Here is a 20904-nt window from a genome sequence, read left to right on the forward strand (position 1 = left end):
ACTGTCAGTGATATTATAACACATTGGAAGCCACTGGGAAGGCCAGCAACTCACATGGTCAATGTAAAATAACAGAGTGGGGTCAGTGGATGCTGAGGTGTATAGTGCACAGAGATCACCAAATATCTGCAGAGTTCAATTACTTCAGACTTCTGGACTTATTGTGTCCTTCAGATTAGCTCGGGAACAGTAGAGCATAGAGAGCTTCATGGAGTGGGTTTCCATGGCCGAACAGCTCCATCCAAGCCTTACATCACCAAACGCAATGCAGGTAAATGGATACTTTTGGAAAAATAGTGTACTAGAGAGCAGCTGATGCATAGAACAATTGGAGGCTTTTGAAGTTTGCTTGCTGCTTTCAATCTAATCTTGAAAAAGGGAGCGTGGAGTGTTCTTGCTGTGTACACTTTAAAACGGGGTGCAACTCTGTTTCCACTGAGCGATGTTCTCAAGGGCATTTGGTGGCCAATGTTGCACTGGCAGCTTGTGTTTGTTGGAGCAATATGTACAACATAAAAGTGAGAATGAGGGTGAGCCCTGCATTCGGTGCATGAGCACCGTCTGTCACTGTGCTCATCACAGTACGTCACGTAGAAAATGCTGCACTGTGGATTTTCAAGGCAGTGGATTTTAGGGGCAGTGTAAATTCGTCTCAGGCGGCTGGGTGTCTGGAGCTAGAATGCAGTGGAGTTTGTGTGTGTATGTGTGTGTGTGCGTACCTGTAGCATTCCTCTGTACTCTGATCTCTTCTCAGCTCCTCCAGCAGCAACCCTGTCGACTCATCCACCCTTCCAGCCTGCCTGTGGTGGCGGATGAGGGGAATATCACTCTGGGGGCTCTGTTCTCGCTCCACGATGCTGTTCTGGAATCACAGTGGACATTCAGCACTCAGCCTGAACTCGCTCAGTGCACTGGGTCAGTCACCTGCTAAGACATGCCTGGATTAACGCTTTTATAAAAAAATCTTCATATATGTATTTATTTATGCTTTTTATTAATATTTAAAACTTCCCATCTGTTCTACAACAGTATGCAAATGTTTGAACATCCGTGTTTAACTTGTTCAAGATGTTTGGTATATTTTTTATGTTCAAGTTTAAATATCATCTTCATCAGGATACTAAAATTTGACGACTAATTTTACAATTACTTGCAATTACTGCTTATTCTTATATAACATAAAGTGTTAACACTTTACAGTAGGGTGCATTAATTAACAGTACTTAAAACAGAATGTCACAGTTACTCATTACTTGACAGTAGTTAATCAATGTTAATCATTACAACTTTTTTTGTGAATGACCCAATTTATTATTATTTACAACATTCTTAAGCATTAAAATTCTGTTATGTTTAGTAAGTTCTTGAATAGTGTCAATTAATTAATTAATTAATTATCTGAGACATTAAAAAAACCTGTATTAATGTTTATTACTGTCATAAGTTCTGTTACTTGTGACCCTCATTGTGCAGTAGGTCAGTCACCTGCAAAGACATGCCTAGATTAATGCTTTTATATACAAAAAATAAATATGTGTATTTTTATGCTTTTTATTAATATGTATTCATTAATAGTCCATCTGTCTTTGCAACAATATACAAGTTTGGCTATGCTTGTTTAATGTCATGTTTTGTGCATTTTTCTAACTAAATATTCTCATAATTACAGTTAAATATGAAATTTGTCAGCAAATTTCTACTTATTATTGTGGAACATTAAATGTTAAAAATGTGCAGTATTCTTTGTACATGTTGCAAATTTGTTGAATTGTAAATTTTATGTAATTAAGCACAATAACAAGGTTATTGGGTTTTTTTTTTAAAGAATAGAACATCAGGAGCATCAAAACATGTAAAATATTTGCTTTTTTGAATACTGCAATTATTTTTAACACATGAAAAGTTTCATTACTTTCTGAGCTTACTAAAATGCAATTGCATTGACAGCACCAATATGCATTTACGTGGACATATATTTTTACATTAATATTTCAGCTCTTCTTGCGTCTGACAGGTTTAATTTCCGGACCTTCCGCTGGATGCAGACCATGATATTCGCGATAGAGAAGATCAACAGAGACACCCGTCTCTTGCCCAACATTAAACTGGGCTATAAGATCTATGACTCGTGCAGCTCACCTCTCCATGCGCTTCGCACAGCCGTGGAGCTGATGGGGGGGAGAGAGGAGGGGAGCAGTGGAACAGAGTGTCAGGGCAAGGTCCCAGTTGTCATTGGTGATGGTGGATCCACGTTATCAATGGTGGTTGCGCACTTTTTAGGTGTTTTCCAGGTGCCTCAGGTGAGAATATTACAGGTCATACTACGGCTGTGTTTTCACTATGCATAGTTTGCATAGTGTACACAATTGACTAATACCTTAACTTTATAGACACTTACTCTACTCCTTTTTTCTTTTTTCTGCTTCCTCTCTTCTCCAAAGGTCAGCTATTTCTCAAGCTGCGCATGTTTGAGCAACAAAAAGGCATTCTCCTCTTTTCTAAGAACCATGCCCAGTGACTTTTTCCAGGTGGATGCCCTGGCTCAGCTCGTACAGCACTTTGGATGGACCTGGGTGGGAACAGTGGCTGGCGATGATGCGTACGGCCGCGGGGGTGCCCAGATCTTTAACGACAAAGTCACCAAGCTGGGTGCATGCATTGCCTTTTATGAGATCATTCCCAAAAACCATGCCCCGGCTGAGATGAGCAGGATTGTCAAGCGTATCAGTGGGTCAGGGGCTCGAGTGGTGCTTGTGTTTGCTCTGGAGCAGGATGTGAAGGCTCTCTTCTCTGAGGCTCTGAAGCACAACCTTACTGGGATTCAGTGGCTGGCCAGCGAGGCGTGGATCACAGCAGCCGTAATCTCAACCCCGGAGTTCCACAGCATTCTTCAGGGCTCCATGGGCTTTGCCATACGCAGGGCTGATATACCCGAGTTGCGGCCTTTCTTGCTGCGTCTGAACCCCACCGCCTACTCGGACGACCCCTTCGTCCTGCAGTTCTGGGAGGAGATGTTTAAGTGCTCCCTTCACAATAGAAGCAGTGGGGCCATCTGTAATGGCTCTGAGAACTTGGCCAGTGTACAAAGCATTTACTCAGATGTCTCCCAGCTAAGGATCTCATATATTGTGTATAAAGCAGTATATGCGATTGCCTATGCTCTGAATGATATGATGAAGTGTGTGCCAGAGAGGGGACCCTTCCCTGGGGGAGCCTGCCCTGACACACGCAGCATTAAGCCATGGCAGGTAGAAATAATGATTTTCTCATTGAATTTATCTGTATAACCTGGTCTTTACTGTAGGCTCGACAAAAAACTTACTTAATTGAACTGTTACACAAATTAATTATCTTTTAGCTTCAGGTTTTTAGACGATACAGAAAATTAAAACATTTGAATAAGACATTTGACAAATTTTCAACAATTTCACCATGATTTATTTCCTTTTCTTTCAGTTAACTCATTTACTTTGTGAAGACCAATGAAAAATTACTAAAAATATACTTACTCTGCTCCCCAATGTTGTTCAATGTTAGAGCAAAAACTTAACAATATTTACTTAAAAAAGAAAAAAAACGAGACTATAAGTAAAAATACGTAAATCTTGTATTATCACACATTAACATTTGTCACAAGCCCTGTTTTTCACATTGTATATGCTTTCCCTTGCATATGCTATCTTGAACCCACCCACAATGCATTCCTCACTGCTCTTATCTTCTGTACTCAGCTCCTGTATTATCTGAAGAAAGTAGACTTCATTAATGAGTTTGGTGAACAGACCAAGTTTGATGAGAACGGTGACCCCGGGGCCATGTATGACCTGATCAACTGGCAGCTTTCAGAGTTTGGGGAGGTCCAGTATGCCACTGTTGGCACATTCGATGAAACTAAGACCACTAAACTAGTGATTGAGGCGAAAAAGATTGTTTGGAATGGTTATCAGAGACAAGTAAGCCAGTGTGAATTAGATTGCTTTCAATGTTTTATATTAACTGATTTTATATGTCTCATGTCCATTCTTAAGAAACTGATACATAGTGTAACTATACGTTAAATTCTGTCCCTGGAAAATAAAGGATTTATATCTCTTTAGTTGCCCTGCTCTCTGATCTACAGGTCCCTGTGTCTGTCTGCAGTAGCAGCTGTCCCCTGGGCACCAGGAAGGCCATTAGGCCAAGTTTCCCTGTCTGCTGCTTTGACTGCATTCTCTGTGCAGCTGGGGAGATTAGCAATCAGACAAGTAAGTCAGCTGGAGTAAGTAAGCTGCTGGATGTAAAGCCTTTACAGAGCTTGATTTATATGTATATAGTAAATATTAAATAAATTAAAGTATATACATATACACATATACACCAATAATTAGCCATGAATAATCCCACATCCCTCAACTGTCCAGTTTATCTTAAAAGTTGTGGATGGAGCAGGATCATTCCAGAGAACACAGTTCCACTGTTCCAATGCTTAATGCTGGGGGGACTTGTACCTCTAGCCCAGTGGTTCTCAAACATTTTAAGCCACGTACCAATTCACATGATGAACCACAAAAACTACCGCCTACTGGGGCTACTGTGCGGGCCTTGCTTGCTTTGCCAAAATCAAAATTTCTGATTATTGTTTCTGGTTACTCCAGTATTAATGCAGTATGCCTATTAAGACATCTCAGAAAGCTTGAGACATAAGGAAATAACTGGAGTGTAAGACAGTGTAGTGAACTACAATGACTACATGGTATCCCCTTATTAGTGCTGGAAAATTAATCAAACAGACTTCTGTCAGAAAACCTATAAAGAACTTTATGTGGCAGTGATTTTAATTTTTTACACTTCTATATTTTTCTATTTTCCACTTTTTTACAAGGAGGGTATGTTCACACGGTGTTTAACATAAAAGAAAAATTTGTCGATTTTTAGTTTAGTACATTATTTGCACAGAAAGACTGATCTTTACACTTCGTCAAAATTTCCTGAAATTTTCGGACATCATTAGGCATCAGTGATACACATTCCACAGTATGCGAACCACTTTTCTAGCAAATGCCAGGCTTTGTTCATGGTGCAAGTAGGCATGCTCCAGAGTGTCCTATTCTAAAAGCAATACATCTCTACAGGGACTAGACAGGCTATACGTATATGTGTGTGGATTTACAACACACACAATGGGATTCCACAATATTTAGACTACCCCTTATTGCAAAAATAAAAAATGCTGAAATGGATTGACAAGAATTTTTACAGCCCTTTTTATGTTAATTCACATTAAAATAATAGATACATCTGAATCTCGGTGTAGCTGTAATATGTCCTGTGCTTTTTCTTTGTTTTTTTTGTCAGATGCCGTAGAGTGTGTGACATGTCCACCTGAATTCTGGTCCAACCTGAAGAGGGACGCCTGCATACCCAAGCTGGTGGAGTTCCTGTCCTATGAAGACACCATGGGCATGGTTCTGCTGGCTGTGGCCCTCTTGGGATCCTGTGCCACTCTTGCCACTGCCCTCATCTTCGCCTGCAAGCGGCACACGCCCCTGGTCCGAGCCAACAACTCTGAACTGAGCTTCCTCATCCTCAGCTCTCTATGGCTGTGCTTCCTGTGTGCACTGGCCTTTATTGGGCAGCCCACTGCCTGGTCTTGCCAGTTGCGCCATACAGCCTTTGGCATCGCATTCTGCCTCTGCCTTTCTTGCATCCTGGGGAAGACCCTGGTGGTGCTGATGGCTTTTAAAGCCACTCTGCCAGGCAGCAATGCCATGAGGTGGTTTAGGCCTCCACAGCTGCGTGCTCTGATCTTTCTCTGCACTGCAGTGCAGATAGGGATTTGTGGTGCATGGTTAGGTTTGGCACCTCCTGTCCCCCGCAGGCTGATGACCCGGGAGTCCGCACGCATCATCCTAATGTGTGATATGGGCTCCACACTCGCCTTCTCCCTGGTGCTGGGCTACATTGGACTCCTGGCTGCCATCTGCTTTCTGCTGGCCTTCTTCGCCCGCAAACTTCCAGACAATTTTAATGAAGCCAAGTTCATCACCTTCAGCATGCTGATCTTCTGTGCTGTGTGGATCACCTTTGTTCCAGCATACGTCAGCTCTCCAGGGAAGTACACTGTGGCTGTGGAGGTCTTTGCCATTTTGGCCTCCAGTTACGGCCTTCTACTGTGCATCTTTGCCCCAAAGTGTTACATTATCTTACTCAGACCAGATAAGAACACAAGAAAGAACATGATGGCAAAGTAGTCAAGAAAAACTGCATGGACATTTACATAGAGAAAACACAATGAGTGATTTGGTGTGAAATGCTAAATGCCCCATTTAAGGTACATCACAAAATGTTTATATATGCCACTTGATGCCCAGGATATTTTTATGTTTTCTTTCTTTTAGGAGCCAATTATGATTACAGCAAAGTTACCACCCCTCAATGTCTGTAAGCGTGTCTATTAGGGGTGGGGATCTGTAGGCACCTTACTATTCAATAACAATGTAGAGTTTGCGATGCGATTATAAAACAAGTATCGGTGCATCTTGATGCATCTTTTTCTTCTATACAGCATTTCTTTTCTTCATTGCGTGACTACTTGGTACTTTTAAAGTAAACTTTTAATACTGATTAATACAAAAATTAATGATGTTAGAATAATATTAAAACCAGCTACAAGAAAAGCAGACACAAAAATGTTATGGCTACCCTGGTATGGTACTGTACGGAATTGGTTTTAATGTTGTGGCTGATCTCTGTTTGATCTGCAAGCTCGGTGTGTGTGTGTGTGTGTGTGTGTGTTAGAGTGAGTGTGTGTGTGTGTGTGTGTGAGAAAGAGAGAGTGCCTAAGAGTCTTAAGCACTGACACTCTGTTTCAACAATTTGGAGGAAAATGAAGCGTGGAGGAAGGTAGCAGGTGGCTCTATAGTTAGCTTGGTGGATTAGCGTTTGTGTTATCCGGACATAAATCAGTGTTGATACACAGCGCAAGCTGACACAAACACACTTACATAGAATTTGGGACAATATGAGGGAAATGTGAGATAAAATGTTATGCATACTTTAGAACAAGGAATTCAAGAGAACTAGGAAGTCAAAATGCGTTCTCGTTACAAAAAAACATACATGTTGGCAGGTCTAAAATAGATTTTTGCCATTTGTGAATCGATTCAGAATGATCACGTCCAAAACGAGATGCATCTACAGGCTAATTAATAACTCCACCCATTGCTTACTGAGTACAGCAATAACAAAAACATGTGCAAGCCTCCATCCACACGCTCCAGCCAACTGATTAGGTATGGCTGATTACATTAGTGTTTTTTGTCCTTGTGGACGATAAGGTGTGGTGGCACTCACCATAAATAACAGCATAGTGTCAAGAGTTCTATATGGCATACTAAGGCCTATTGTGGCCACATTCGATTATTCTATTAAAAAACAAAGAGCGTGTTCCAAGCTTTCTAATACTATTAATATTAGAACAAAAACATTACCCCAAATATTTAAGACGTCTGTATCTTTTTTCCTTCTCATAAAAATAAATACATTATTTTCATAAAAGTCTGACACCCTTTCACATCCAAAGACAAGTCATAAACCAGTCATAGGCTAAGATTTTGCCAAGACTGGGGAACTTGCAGGGTCAATTTTTGCAAGATTGCAACTAGATTCTTTATGAGAATATTATTTATTATTATAGATTATTATATATTTATTATTATTAAAAAAAACTTGCTCACTGCACAGCTCCAACAGTTTCTCCTCTTTTTGTACACTCTGAGCCATCGGCGGAGTCTCATCCATGCCCAGTTTCGCAAATGCTCCTTCGCTTGCCTAGCGGTTTCCTGTAGCTCTCCTATTGGTTGTTCACATTGTTCACATCACTTTTTGCGAGACACAAGTCTCAAGACTTATGATAATATTAAACACGGTTGATTACCGGTACACCAGGACGAGAAAAAGACTATAACCACCTAACACTAAACATTCGAGATAACACGACCGCTACTCCAGCAAGACTCTCATGATTTATCCCGACTCTGAAAATTTATCTGCAACAGTGAAATCACTTGAAAATAAATTTAAGTTAAATGTAAGATTGGCATTAGTTGCACTGCTGCAAATTGGATGTATTGGCTTTCAAAACACATACTGAAGTGGCAGAAAGAAGAACTGAAAATGTCAGATACAATTTGTGTTTTTCTGCTGTTCACATGTACACACAAACACATCTGTGTCACATGATAAATAAGAACAGATGGTGTAATAAACATTACACTAAAATGCAGATTTAGCAAAACATACATTGTGTATACAAGTACACTTAAATAATATCAATCCCCTCATCCAAAGCAAATGTACAGCTCAAATTTAGGGGTCCTAAACTTGATAAGAAAATAAGGAGAAATTAGTAGAAAACCAGGCAGAAACTAAAGAGTGAGGCTGCTGGAACTGTAAATGTAAAAAAATATCTGGTATGCTAAGATGGGTCAACTTAGCTCCAATACATCAGCTCACAGACGACTTGTGCTGTTCGACATCCCCCTTTGGAGTGATAAGGGGATCCCACCCAGAGAGCAAGGCCAGCTGATGGCAAGCCGCATCACTATCTTCCTCTAAAGCATGATCAACTTCCTCTGTTGATGATACAATCAACTTGGTTCCACTAAAACAGGGGCACACACACTTGGTGCTTTTTTCTGAAAAGCACCAAGGTTCTGAATAGAACCAGTTTAATAACCAGTTAACCAGAGTTATTCTGGTTGGAAAGTGCTGAGTATGCTTGTAGACACAAAAAAGCTGGACCCATATAGCTCACCCCTCAAAAACAGAACCTGTTTACTGAGTGAGAGGACTCATTCTTCCCAGTTCAACAAAAGCAGCCCTCTGCAAGGCAGACCCATTGAGCCAGGAAGCCTAAAACACTTGATGTTGATGACTATGAGATGATGTTACGGGCTAACCGTTGGTGTATGTATGATTTTGGAACTCATGCACGCATGCGTGTCCTTGCTTCAATGCATAACTCAGCCCACCGTTAAATTTCCCTACAGAGGGTCTTTTCATTCTTGTCCCTCTATAAATCTCCAGTCACTGCTGCTCTCCATACTAAACTCTGTGCGGGCCTCCGATGTGACCTGACGATCAGGACATGCAGCTCCTCCAGGTCACAACACTTCTGCTGATGCTGCTGCTGCTTATTCTCTTGTGTCCTGAACATTCTGCCTCTGAGATAGAATGTGAACGCTGGGCAGACCTGGACTCTGGAGTTTTCCAAAAGGAGGGCCAGATAATTCTGGCTGGATATTTTCCCATCCACTCTCAGGATGTTCCTCAGGAGCTGAGCTTTGAGAGTGCACCAGGCAAAACGAGATGCAAGGGGTAAAGACAACTGCTGGATAAAATACTCTGATGAACATACTCTGGATTTGCTGTGTTCTAAATGTATCTGTCACAGTGTTTAATTATGCAACCTGTCTGAAAATATAATGCTCAACTTGTTATTTTTGAAACATGTTAACATGTTAAATGTTTGAAAAATGTTAAATGTCTGGATTTGCACATAGAATATGCATAGCTATTGCCTGTATCAATTAAGGAAGGAATACCCACTGATCATGCCAAGAGACTTTGCTTGTGGGGGGGGGGGGGGGGGGGGATATGATATGAATATGATCTGTTCTACAGTTTAATTCATGACACCTTCACTGTCAGAACAAAACCATATAATGCCATATCTTTTCTTAAAAACACTCCAAAGATGCTTTTTGTTTGTTGTTGTTTGTTTGGTTAATTCATTTTTGCAATTATTTAAACTGGAACAATCTATGAACTCTATATTTCTGTAACCTTAAGGATGTGGTTCTATTCTTTGTGGTTCTAAAACCTAACCTAATCTGATAAATACTGTAAAACTTTGAAAAATACTTCTAAAATGTCAGGACTATTTCTGCCATGTAGCAAAAAGCCCTCACAGTAATAACAACTAACTTTGTTGTCTGCTTTTGATTGTCCTGTTGCTCCAGGTTTAACCTGCGTGCGTTCCGTTGGTCTCAGGCCATGATCTACTTCATTGAGGAGATCAACAGAAACCCTAACCTGCTGCCAAACATCACGCTGGGCTACAGGCTGTATGACCATTGCTGGCTGATGGCACAGTCTGTAAGATCATCCTTGTCTGTGGTCTCTCAATCCCTGAAGAGGAACAGTACAGGAGCGTGCTCATCACCTCCCATTCCTTTAATTATAGGAGACCCGTCATCCACCCTGTCTATGGGCATCGCCAGACTGCTCAATCTGTTCAAAGTCCCACTGGTGAGATTGCAAATTAACCGCATGCTCAAATGTGCATATTGTGGAAACGTTTCTTGCTTGCCTGTTCCAGATGATTTTCTCTCTGTTTTTTTTTCACAGGGAGCATTAACTTCGTCGTTTTGATATATATTTATAATTTTATGATTTCTGTTCATCATGCAATGGTCATGTTCATGCATTTGGTGTTTTTAAATAGTGTCAAAAGATATTAAGCTTAGGATTCTTGGTTGTTTGTCTTGAAAACATCCTCTCTCTCTCTCTCTCTGTTTTTCTCTCCTTTAATATTCCCAGGTTAGCTATTTTGCCTCATGTGCCTGCCTGAGCGATAAAAAGAAGTTCCCATACATCTTCCGTACAATCCCCAGTGACGCATATCAGGCCAGTGCTCTTGCCCGCCTCGTCAAGCACCTTGGTTGGACATGGATAGGCGCAATGGGGGGTGACGACGCTTATGGGCGAACTGCCTTGGAAATCTTCCTCGCTGAGGTGACTCGTCTGGGCCTGTGCACATCTTTCCGAGCCATCATTCCCAAAGTACCCACTCAGCAGCAAATTGAGAAATTTGTGAAGATAATTAGAGACTCTACAGCACGTGTGCTGGTGGCTTTCACCACTGAGGAAGACATTCAGCCTGTGATTGAAGAGATGATCAGGCAGAATGTAACGGACAGGCAGTGGGTCGGCAGTGAAGCGTGGGTAACTTCCACTCTCATCTCCTCTGGCTACCCCAATCTCAGTGGCACTATCGGTTTCGCCATCCGCAGGGCTGACATCCCCGGCCTCAAAAAATTCCTCCAAAATCTGCAACCTTTGGCTGAACCGTATAACCCTTCTGCTAGAGAATTCTGGGAAATGCAGTTCCAGTGCTCCTTTAATAAAGACTTACCACTCAGTATGGGAGATCTTGAGCACTATAACCGGACCTGCACCGGACAGGAGAGGATCGAGGACACTGACACCATCTACAATGATGTGTCCCAACTCCGAGTGACGTATAACCTGCACAAGGCAGTCTATGCTGTAGCACATGCACTACACAGCCTGCTTATGTGCCAGAAAGAAGAGGGAAATTCTGATCAGCAGAAGCAGTGTCCAGATATCCTTAAACTGCAGCCCTGGCAGGTACAACAAAGCCCAGATTATAACAGCAAATCTCAAATTATTAGCATGCTTAAATACATACAATTAGTTTTTACATAGTTTAACTTAAAACAATAGCAGGTCCTAAGGTGATGGCACATTTAATATGTTTTATTTTTCCCCAATATGTGAAAATAAGTAAATAAATAATAGCTGTTTCCTAAAATATATATATATATATATATATATATATATATATATATATATAAGTTTATTTTTCAGTATAAATTATTTTTATATATTTTTAGAATACTGTTTGCTTGTAACATCAACAAAATAGAATTTTATCTAAACCTTTGTACATGACTGTAGTATAAAGCAAATCAATATTTTTTCAGTTGACTTACTTTCAAAGATGTTCAATTTAGCACAGAAAAACCTTAAGTAACAGAACGAAACAAACTACATTTAAATATTGATGCTGCAATAAAGGCCCTTACATAAACACAACTTTAATTATTTTATGTATTTTCTCTTTACACTGCCAGAAAATTTTGATTGGATTTAAAAAATCCCCTGAAAATCAAAACTGTATTATAGTAAAATGTTGCTACATTTACTTTTTGTTCTTGTTTGCTAGGTGATTCCCTACCTAAAGAAAGTGAACTTCACCAACGAGTTTGGGGACTCTGTATATTTTGATGAGTTTGGGAACGCAGCGGGGTCGTATGATATTGTAAACTGGCACAAGGGAGCAGAGGGCAGGCCACTGGAGATTGTTAAAATTGGACGATTCGACTCCTACCTTGCAACTGAGCAGCAGCTAGTTCTCTATGAGGAGAACATTGTGTGGCATGATGGATCCAAGACGGTACGATTACTGACTGTTCTTGTGCACTGAGATTCATTTCAATTTAGTTATTTTAATAAGAGACATTTTATAGATATGACTGGTTTCCAGATAAAAAACAATTTGATTCTTGTTGGTAAATATTGATTCTGTTTAATTATGAATCGTATTTAAGCAATAGAACACGAGAGGGAGTGTGTTATCACGAATAATATATATACGCCGTTACTCGGCAACACGTCGGCGGAGTGATACAAGTTTAGTATGAGAAGGCCGTGATGTTATCACGAATATCATCACAGCTAGAACACTTCTCAACCAATCAGATTGTGAGGTCGGAACTAACTGTTGTATAAATTGTCAATAACACTGAATATTAAGTAATAATAATAATTTATAGAGGTTAATTCTCCAATAATCCTCTCTTTCTTCCATTTCCTGTACTCAGGTGCCTGTGTCTGTGTGCTCACCAAGCTGTCTGCCTGGCTACAGGAAGGCCACACGTAAAGGCCAGCCTCTCTGCTGCTATGATTGTGTGCCCTGTGCTGAGGGAAGCATCAGCAACAGCATAGGTAATCAGATGCGTAGTGGAGAACAATTTTAAGTCTTGCCTGCTTCAGCTAATTCAGAAGGGGTGCTACAATAAACTGAAGCAGGCAATCATAAAAAAGGTTTAATAGCAAAAGTATATTTTACAATTACAAACATTTTCCACTTGCTTTATTAAAATGTTTTCTAAAGTGTATACTTTTTATGTCCCATAACAGAATATGCAGGTTAGAAAGACTAAAGCTGAGTTAAAAACTCTCTGTCTGTCATAGAAAACCACGCACGCCTCTTTATCTCTATCTTCTAACCACAATAACATTGCCTCAGTCTCTCAGCTATCCTTTATCTTTCTGGTTTAAACACCCAACCAATGAGAATCACTGAGGTTCCCTTGCCATCTGATCCATACAATTTTAATACCAGAAAATCAGAATACCTTTTCTTTGATATGAAGCCACACCCATTCAGACATGTATGAAGACCCATACTTGAGTATAAGTTCTATCAAAAAAGTGACTTGAGCAGAAGTTAAAGTGTAAGTTTAGGCTTCACACTTTAGTGAGAATACTAAAGTATTCAACATATTTATACTTAAATATTGCAAGTAGTTTATTCAAACATTTACTACTTAAATTACAGTACTGTGCTATGTAGTTTTTACAGAAATCAGTGGAAAATTCTCAGAATGAAAGGCAGAACGGGTGAATCAGTTTGATCTCTTGATTCACTCAATGATTAGCAGCTTCATCAAACCCGGTGACAGGACAGAGCTTCTACCACTCTGGCTTCAGTGATAATGTGGGTTTGGAATGATTCTGAACATTTTTATAATTGTAAAGAGTACGATTCAGCACATTAAAAATGAATCTGAGTATTAAACTCATGTAAATTATATAGAGACAGATACAGCATTTAGTGCTTAAGTACAGTAATAAAATAGTATCCAAGGCACACAAAGATATGTTTAATTAAAAGTGAAAAAGATATTTTTTACTGCCTGCCCTCCCACCAATAGAAAAAATGTGGATGTGGGCCAAGCATAAGTTGAACCTATGTCTGTTCAGTGATTCTTATATCACTTGATATACTGTTTAATTTTTTTCTATACATATTGAAATAGACAAACAATTAACTTTTTAAACGTATTTTCTCAATTTTTCTCAATTAACAACCGTTTTGTGTTTTTCTCAGACCAGTCAGAGTGCACGTTCTGCCCCGAGGACCTCTGGTCCAATCCACAGCGTAACAGCTGTGTGGAGAAACAGATTGAGTTCCTGTCCTACACCGAGGGTTTCGGGATGGCCCTGGCAGCCACAGCCATCCTGGGAGTTGTTGCTACCTCTAGCGTGGCTGTTATTTTCCTCCGTCACCGTGACACGCCCCTGGTCCGTGCCAACAACTCTGAGCTGAGTTTCCTTCTGCTGCTGTCTCTCACTTTCTGCTTCCTGTGTGCCCTCACCTTCCTGGGCCAACCGTCACGCTGGGCCTGCCCACTCAGACGCACGGCTTTCGGTTTGACCTTTGCCCTATGCCTCTCTTGCCTGCTGAGCAAAACTCTGGTGGTCCTCATGGCCTTCAGGGCCACTCTGCCCGGCGACAACACTGCACGATGGTTCCGGCCCCCTCAGCAGCGAATGGGCGTGTTCCTGTGCTCGGCCTTACAGTGTGCCATCTGTGTGGCTTGGTTAACCACAGCCCCGCCTTATCCAGTGAAGAACAACTGGCTGTACAGAGACCGGATTATTCTAGAATGTCACCTGGGCTCTGTGGCGTTGTTCTGCTGTGTGCTCGGCTACATCGGCTGCCTCGCCTTCTTTTGCTTCATCCTGGCCTTTCTGGCTCGGAAGCTTCCAGGTAACTTTAATGAAGCTAAGTTCATCACATTCAGCATGCTCATATTCTGTGCAGTTTGGATCGCCTACATCCCAGCTTACGTCAGCTCTCCTGGGAAGTTCACTGTAGCTGTGGAGATATTTGCTATTTTAGCCTCTAGTTTTGGGGTACTTCTGTGCATTTTTGCCCCAAAATGTTACATCATCATCTTTATGCCTGAGAAGAATACCAAAAAGTATCTAATGTCTCAGAAAGTCAGGTGATCATAGAGCAGCTCATCACTCCTGACGAAGATCTACTATCCTGTTGACTTTAGTTTCAAACCTAAATTCAGTCCACTTGACTAATCTGATTATTGAATCCAGAAATCTGCTGTTTGCTAAATGAGGTGTGATAGATTTGTGTTGGAGGTGGAACCTGTATGAAGGTAGATCTCCAGGAAGAGGGTTGGTGATCACTACTCTAAATACTGTACTTTACTGAACACAGGAGGGGAAAAAATAAAAGTGTGTATTTTAAAATGCTGATCTCTTTCATGACTGAACTTCATATTTATTTATAATTACTTCATGTGAACAATGAGTACATAAATGGCTGATTAGCTAGAATAAAAAGGAGACCATTACTAGGCCTATTTATAAAACAAGTGCTTCCTTCCTGTTTTCACCACCAGAGAGCACTGATGTTCAAGTGAGCTCTCTCAGTAAGACAGAATTCCACACACAGCCCAGAACAAAAAGGATGAAACTACACAAGAGTTGAGTAAATCATTAATATTAGTGATGGACTGATCAGTGTTTTTGGGACCGATTTCGATTGCCATCGTCTTTCATCTCGAGCGGCTGATCATCGATACCAATCTTGGAGGGGGCCAAATGCCACATTAATGCCGCACAGGTGCCAGGCAATCCTGGTGCAGATTCACCTAATTACATCCACGCCTAAGCAAACACTGGTAATTTATGCTGATAGTAAATAAACAGAAGAGTGTTACTGACCAACACAAAGGCTTTCCAGAATTTTTATATTAATACCACAGGAATGGGTATCCCAACATCAGCCGCCTCACAGCCTGTTTTTCTGAGTCAGCTTACTGCTTAAAGGAGCTCATATTTACTGTTAATATATAACTAATAATATATTATTTTAAAAAAAGAACAACAGTAATTACAGCAATAAAACTGAGCTTTTAACTACATTTCCAAATAGTTGGGATGAGCAAAATCTGTGATGTTAATAAACAGTACAACATGGAAGATGACTATTTTCTTTTATAAAAATGTGACAGCGCTGCGTATTCTCCACTGATTTCCAATAACCCTTTTAATAACCTCAAATAGCCTTTAATAGTCTTCATTAGCCTTTAACAGTCTTACCTGGCTGCCATGTCCACTAAAACGCATAAATTCTGAGGTGAGCAGTGGGCAAACTGACCAACTGCAGTGTGGAGCTCAGGGTGGAAACAAAAGAAAACTTCTGCATATCTAGCTCTAAAAAAGTCTAAAAAGTGAACTATATTCCTCTAGCTCCTCTATTCCTCTGTGACTCCTGCTGCTGTTCGCTTGTGAGCTAACTATCTCTGTGACTCCTGCTGCTGTTAGCTTGTGAGCTAACTAGCTCTGTGACTCCTGCTGCTGTTAACTTGTGAGCTAACTAACTCTGTGACTCCTGCAGCTGTTAACTTGTGAGCTAACTATCTCTGTGACTCCTGCTGCTGTTAGCTTGTAAGCTAACTAGCTCCGTTACTCCTGCTGCTGTTAGCTTGTGTGCTAACTAGATCCGTTACTCCTGCTGCTGTTAGCTTGTGAACTAACTAACTCTGTGACTCCTGCTGCTGTTAACTTGTAAACTAACTAACTCTGTGACTCCTGCTGATGTTAGCTTGTGAGCTAACTAGCTCCGTTACTCCTGCTGCTGTTAGCTTGTGAACTAACTCTGTGACTCCTGCTGCTGTTAGCTTGTGAGCTAACTAGCTCCGTTAATCCTGCTGTTAGCTTGTGAGCTAACTAGCTCTGTGACTCCTGCTGCTAACTTGTGAACTAACTAACTCTGTGACTCCTGCTGATGTTAGCTTGTGAGCTAACTAGCTCCGTTACTCCTGCTGCTGTTAGCTTGTGAACTAACTAACTCTGTGACTCCTGCTGCTGTTAGCTTGTGAGCTAACTAACTCCGATACTCCTGCTGCTGTTAGCTTGTAAGCTAACTAGCTCCATTACTCCTGCTGCTGTTAACTTGTGAACTAACTAACTCTGTGACTCCTGCTGACGTTAGCTTGTGAGCTAACAAGCTCCGTTACTCCTGCTGCTGTTAGCTTGTGTGCTAACTAGATCCGTTACTCCTGCTGCTGTTAGCTTGTGAACTAACTAACTCTGTGACTCCTGCTGATGTTAGCTTGTGAGCTAACTAGCACAGATACTCCTGCTGCTATTAGCTTGTGAACTAACTAACTCTGTGACTCCTGCTGATGTTAGCTTGTGAGCTAACTAGCTTCGTTACTCCTGCTGCTGTTAGCTTGTGAACTAACTCCGTGACTCCTGCTGCTGTTAGCTTGTGAACTAACTAGCTCCGTTACTCCTGCTTCTGTTAGCTCCACATGAACTCTGTCGGTTTTGAATAAGAGGGTCACTTCTTGTCATACTATAAATCTTATCTCTGCATCAGCAGCAATCCTACACAGCGCCCTGTGGTCTATTGAACAGCTCCTGGGAGAACAGCAACAATCTCCTGATACTATTAGACAGGATTAAGCAGGAAAAATAGCCCAGAGCCACAAAACAATATGTCTTTATTCTCACTCTGTCTCTGTGAAAATCGCCTGCAGCGTTTACAGTTATGAACTGCTCCCAAATGCCACTAAACAGCCTTTAATGAGGAATTACTCCACAGGCTTCAGTAGACAGCCTTAGGCTAGGCAACACCTGAAGAGCACTGACAAAATGTCTACTTTTTCCCAGTCTTTGCCTCAGTCTTAGGGACTTACTATTTAACACTTGCCAAAAGGCTGGTGCACATCATAGTTTTAAGTGTAGTGCTGGAGCATCAGATCTAGGTAAAGAAAAATTAAAGTTATAATTTTGTTTTTTCTAAAAGTTGCTATTTTAGAGTCAGAAATGTTTTTGCATCATGATGGGGACCTATACACAATAGGAGGAAAGTGGTTTTAATGTAATGTGTGATTGCAGTACATGTATAAGTATTGAAAATATTAAAATTAGTAATGGCAATTGAAAAAAAAAAAATTAAGATTAATTACAACAATAGTCTTAACCGCACTTGTTCTTCTTCAGACACAACATTTTATATTAGATATTTAAATGAAAATGAAAAAAGAATGTAAGCAAATATATTTAAATTAGTGTTGTCAATTAAAATACTAGTATAAACTTGTAGGTTTGATGGGATATAAAGTCAACATAGAGATAAAGAATAAAGTATGCATGACAAGTTGAATAGAGAGAAGTTTCTCTTTTTTTACATTATTGTAAACATCTAAGCTTGGCTGTAAGGATTTTTGAAGTTTTAAAACTTAATTTGCTGAGTATAAAAGGGCGTTTTCACACCTTTATTTGGTTTCTATGTTTCGGCTCAGTTGATAAGTTTGTTTACTTGGACTGTTTTCTCCCTCTGTTTGGTTTGGTTTTACACAGGCATAAACCTAAACGCACCAATAAACCACACAAGCTCATTGTCTCCTCTATTATCTGGCTAATATATCAGATTAAACTGCACCTTATCAGAACTTTAGCTCAAATAAAAATCATTTTTCTACCAATAACTTTTGCAAATACATGGGCACAAAGATACTGTGTATATATAACAGTAATCTGGAGGCCCTGACAGTCCGTGAAGTGTTAGCCCTGTCTCACTGCTTTGTGATCTCTCAGAGGAGCCCAGGCATTGTCCCTTAGAGCACCTCAGTTAATGGGCAGCTGCTGCAGGATAATTAAAAACTCACTTAATGGCCTATTTTTGCTCACTGAATACAGCAATAACAAGCACACGCTAACGGCTCCATCCACACCCTCCTCTCCAGCTGACTGATTAGGTATGGCTGATTATATTAGTATTTTCCATCCTTATTGAATATGAGGTTTGGCCGTAATCAACAAACAAAAAACAGCATACTTAGATGACTAGAGTGTAAATCGTATGTGTCAATGCAATGTGTCATAAATTTGACATTTTCACCACTTTCTAATTTGATTAAGCTGTTTCCTTTAGTGTAGTTAAATGATTTTGAATAATATACACAAAAATAAAATATATATATATATATATATTATATAAAATATAAAAATTATAACTGCAAACATGAATGGTATCATTATAGGGCTGCCACGATTAGTCGACTAGTCACGATTATGTCGACTATTAAAATAGTCGACGACTAATTTAATAGTCGATTAGTCGTTTTTTTTTTTCTTTGTTTTTCTCTCCAAACTGCTGCGACTGCCTTTCTGTCCTGGACGCACATGCGCAGTAGTGGAAACCGGGGTAGGTAGTGGACGACATCTCAGGACATTATACAGACAGGCTCTGGTTTCATGGCTACCCCGCTACAGAACTCAAAAGTGTGGGATCACCAAGAAAATAAAAGTGAAACGCGTGCAATGCAATATCTGCAATGAAGAACTTGCCTTCCTCGGCAGCACAACCGCGATGCACGAGCACCTGAAAAGGAGGCATGTTGTGGCTGATTAAATGACGAAGAAGCTAAATTGCTATTTAGCTGCTAAAATTAGCGTAAACAGAGCGTTAACTTAGTACTTAACTTACTCATCTTGATAGCTTTAAAACAGAGGTCACTAATAGGCGGACCGCGATCCGGATCCAGACCCAGACGTTGTCACAAATGCCGTCCCAAACCGATAAACTACAGAGAAGGATTTCATTCTGACAGTGGCTTCTGTTTTCAGTGCTTTTCGGTGCAGTAAACTCACAGATCAGTCATGTGTGGTGTAAAATCACCAAACGCTCTCCTCTGCCAATCAGATCTGTGCAGACCGCTGCCCTGGCTAGTGAATTGGGACGCGGACGGGGAAAAACGCCTTTATAAAGAGATAGGGAGCCCAAGAACTGGCAGAAAAACAAGATCGGGCAGAAACTAAAGACACACTGAGTGCGACAGAGAGACGGTAATGTACACAATATCTGGACAGAGAGGCATTTTTTATTAATATACTTTTTTTTCATAATAGTTCAAACAACCTCACAGTTGAGATGTTTCATAAATGCCAGTGCCTTATCCTTATTTTACACAGTTGTTTACACTTTATGCTAAACAGTAAAATAATTGTCTGTTACAACAAGCTGCATATTTCATTAAAGGTTTAATGAACTATGATTTTAATTGTTTTTATTTTTAGTTAGCATATAGCTGAAATCTAATGATGGTTGTATAATAGCACCTGCATTCTATTGTGATAAACTGTGTTTTATATTCAATTAACGTATGATCCGATTAGTCGACTAATCATAAAAAATAATCGGTGATTAGTCGACTATAAAAATAATCGTCTGTGGCAGCCCTATATCATTAGTGATGCCCCAACACCAGGAGGGTGAAGACTAGAACATGCCTTCTCCAACACACGTGAAGCCAGCTACCACCTCTATTTTAAACTGATATGGATATCGGGAGTCACATGACACAATCTGGAAATGGACGCTTAATGGGAGACCTCTGATTTCTTTCTTATATCCGAAAAATTAATATCCGTAATTCTGTCTTGTAAAATTAGGAATATGATAATCTCAGACCATGCCTGTGTGACACTTCGTATGCAACCATTCACCCAAACAATAAAATCTTGTAGATGGAGGCTGCTAATGGGCGAATCATTTAGAACAGCCCTTAGTGCTTAGATTAAGATGTATTTAGAGATTAACCTAACTACGGCATCATCTGCAGCTGTGGCATTGCATACACTTAAGGCAGTTTTAATACACATTACAATATTACTGCAAAACAGTTGGAATTAGAACAGAGAATCAGTGTCACGGAAGCTAAATTTAAAATAGACTTGTCCAATGAGTCCTTACTCAAACTTTCGCAACTAAAATATAAGTTTAATACTCTTCTCTTACAAAAAGTTAAATTCAACTTGCCAGCTACATAAAAAAAACAGGAATGCTTAAGCACAATTTCAAGTATAAGAGGTCAATGTGGGGAACTTAGAACCTCTTACAAAAGAGATTAACAGATCATTTTATAATTTCTATACAAACCTTTACAGTACAGAGTTGTCAGTGGATGATAGTAAGATTGAATCTGTTCTTGACAAACTCAGTTTACCAGTATT

At 40.2% G+C, this 20904-nt stretch overlaps 2 protein-coding genes across 2 annotated transcripts; both read left to right on the plus strand.

Moving 5' to 3' along the window:
* The first annotated feature begins 549 nt into the window (after positions 1–549).
* On the plus strand, positions 550–6742 carry LOC103042810 (extracellular calcium-sensing receptor). Its single transcript, XM_022667307.2, has 6 exons — positions 550–915; positions 2015–2300; positions 2442–3248; positions 3732–3953; positions 4121–4244; positions 5335–6742. Exons 1-6 carry the CDS (start codon positions 680–682, stop codon positions 6228–6230), a joined length of 2571 nt encoding a protein of 856 aa, XP_022523028.2. The 5' UTR covers positions 550–679; the 3' UTR covers positions 6231–6742.
* A 2281-nt stretch (positions 6743–9023) lies between these two features.
* LOC111191702 (extracellular calcium-sensing receptor-like) lies at positions 9024–15123 on the plus strand. Its single transcript, XM_022667312.2, has 6 exons — positions 9024–9357; positions 10002–10290; positions 10582–11412; positions 12011–12241; positions 12669–12792; positions 13961–15123. Exons 1-6 carry the CDS (start codon positions 9128–9130, stop codon positions 14863–14865), a joined length of 2610 nt encoding a protein of 869 aa, XP_022523033.2. The 5' UTR covers positions 9024–9127; the 3' UTR covers positions 14866–15123.
* The last annotated feature ends 5781 nt before the right edge of the window (positions 15124–20904 follow it).

This window comes from Astyanax mexicanus, chromosome 9 (assembly GCF_023375975.1).
Source record: "Astyanax mexicanus isolate ESR-SI-001 chromosome 9, AstMex3_surface, whole genome shotgun sequence".
NCBI classification, from domain to species: domain Eukaryota; kingdom Metazoa; phylum Chordata; class Actinopteri; order Characiformes; family Acestrorhamphidae; genus Astyanax; species Astyanax mexicanus.

What these genes read in the sequence shown, in the direction of transcription:
- LOC111191702 (XM_022667312.2), top strand. Translation starts at nt 9,128, where the DNA reads ATGCAGCTCCTCCAGGTCACAACACTTCTGCTGATGCTGCTGCTGCTT. An exon ending in ATCTGTTCAAAGTCCCACTG is followed by an intron (nt 10,291 to 10,581) that starts GTGAGATTGCAA and finishes TAATATTCCCAG; the next exon opens with GTTAGCTATTTTGCCTCATG. An exon ending in TTAAACTGCAGCCCTGGCAG is followed by an intron (nt 11,413 to 12,010) that starts GTACAACAAAGC and finishes CTTGTTTGCTAG; the next exon opens with GTGATTCCCTACCTAAAGAA.
- LOC103042810 (XM_022667307.2), top strand. Translation starts at nt 680, where the DNA reads ATGCAGTGGAGTTTGTGTGTGTATGTGTGTGTGTGCGTACCTGTAGCA. An exon ending in GAACTCGCTCAGTGCACTGG is followed by an intron (nt 916 to 2,014) that starts GTCAGTCACCTG and finishes TGCGTCTGACAG; the next exon opens with GTTTAATTTCCGGACCTTCC. An exon ending in GGAATGGTTATCAGAGACAA is followed by an intron (nt 3,954 to 4,120) that starts GTAAGCCAGTGT and finishes TCTGATCTACAG; the next exon opens with GTCCCTGTGTCTGTCTGCAG.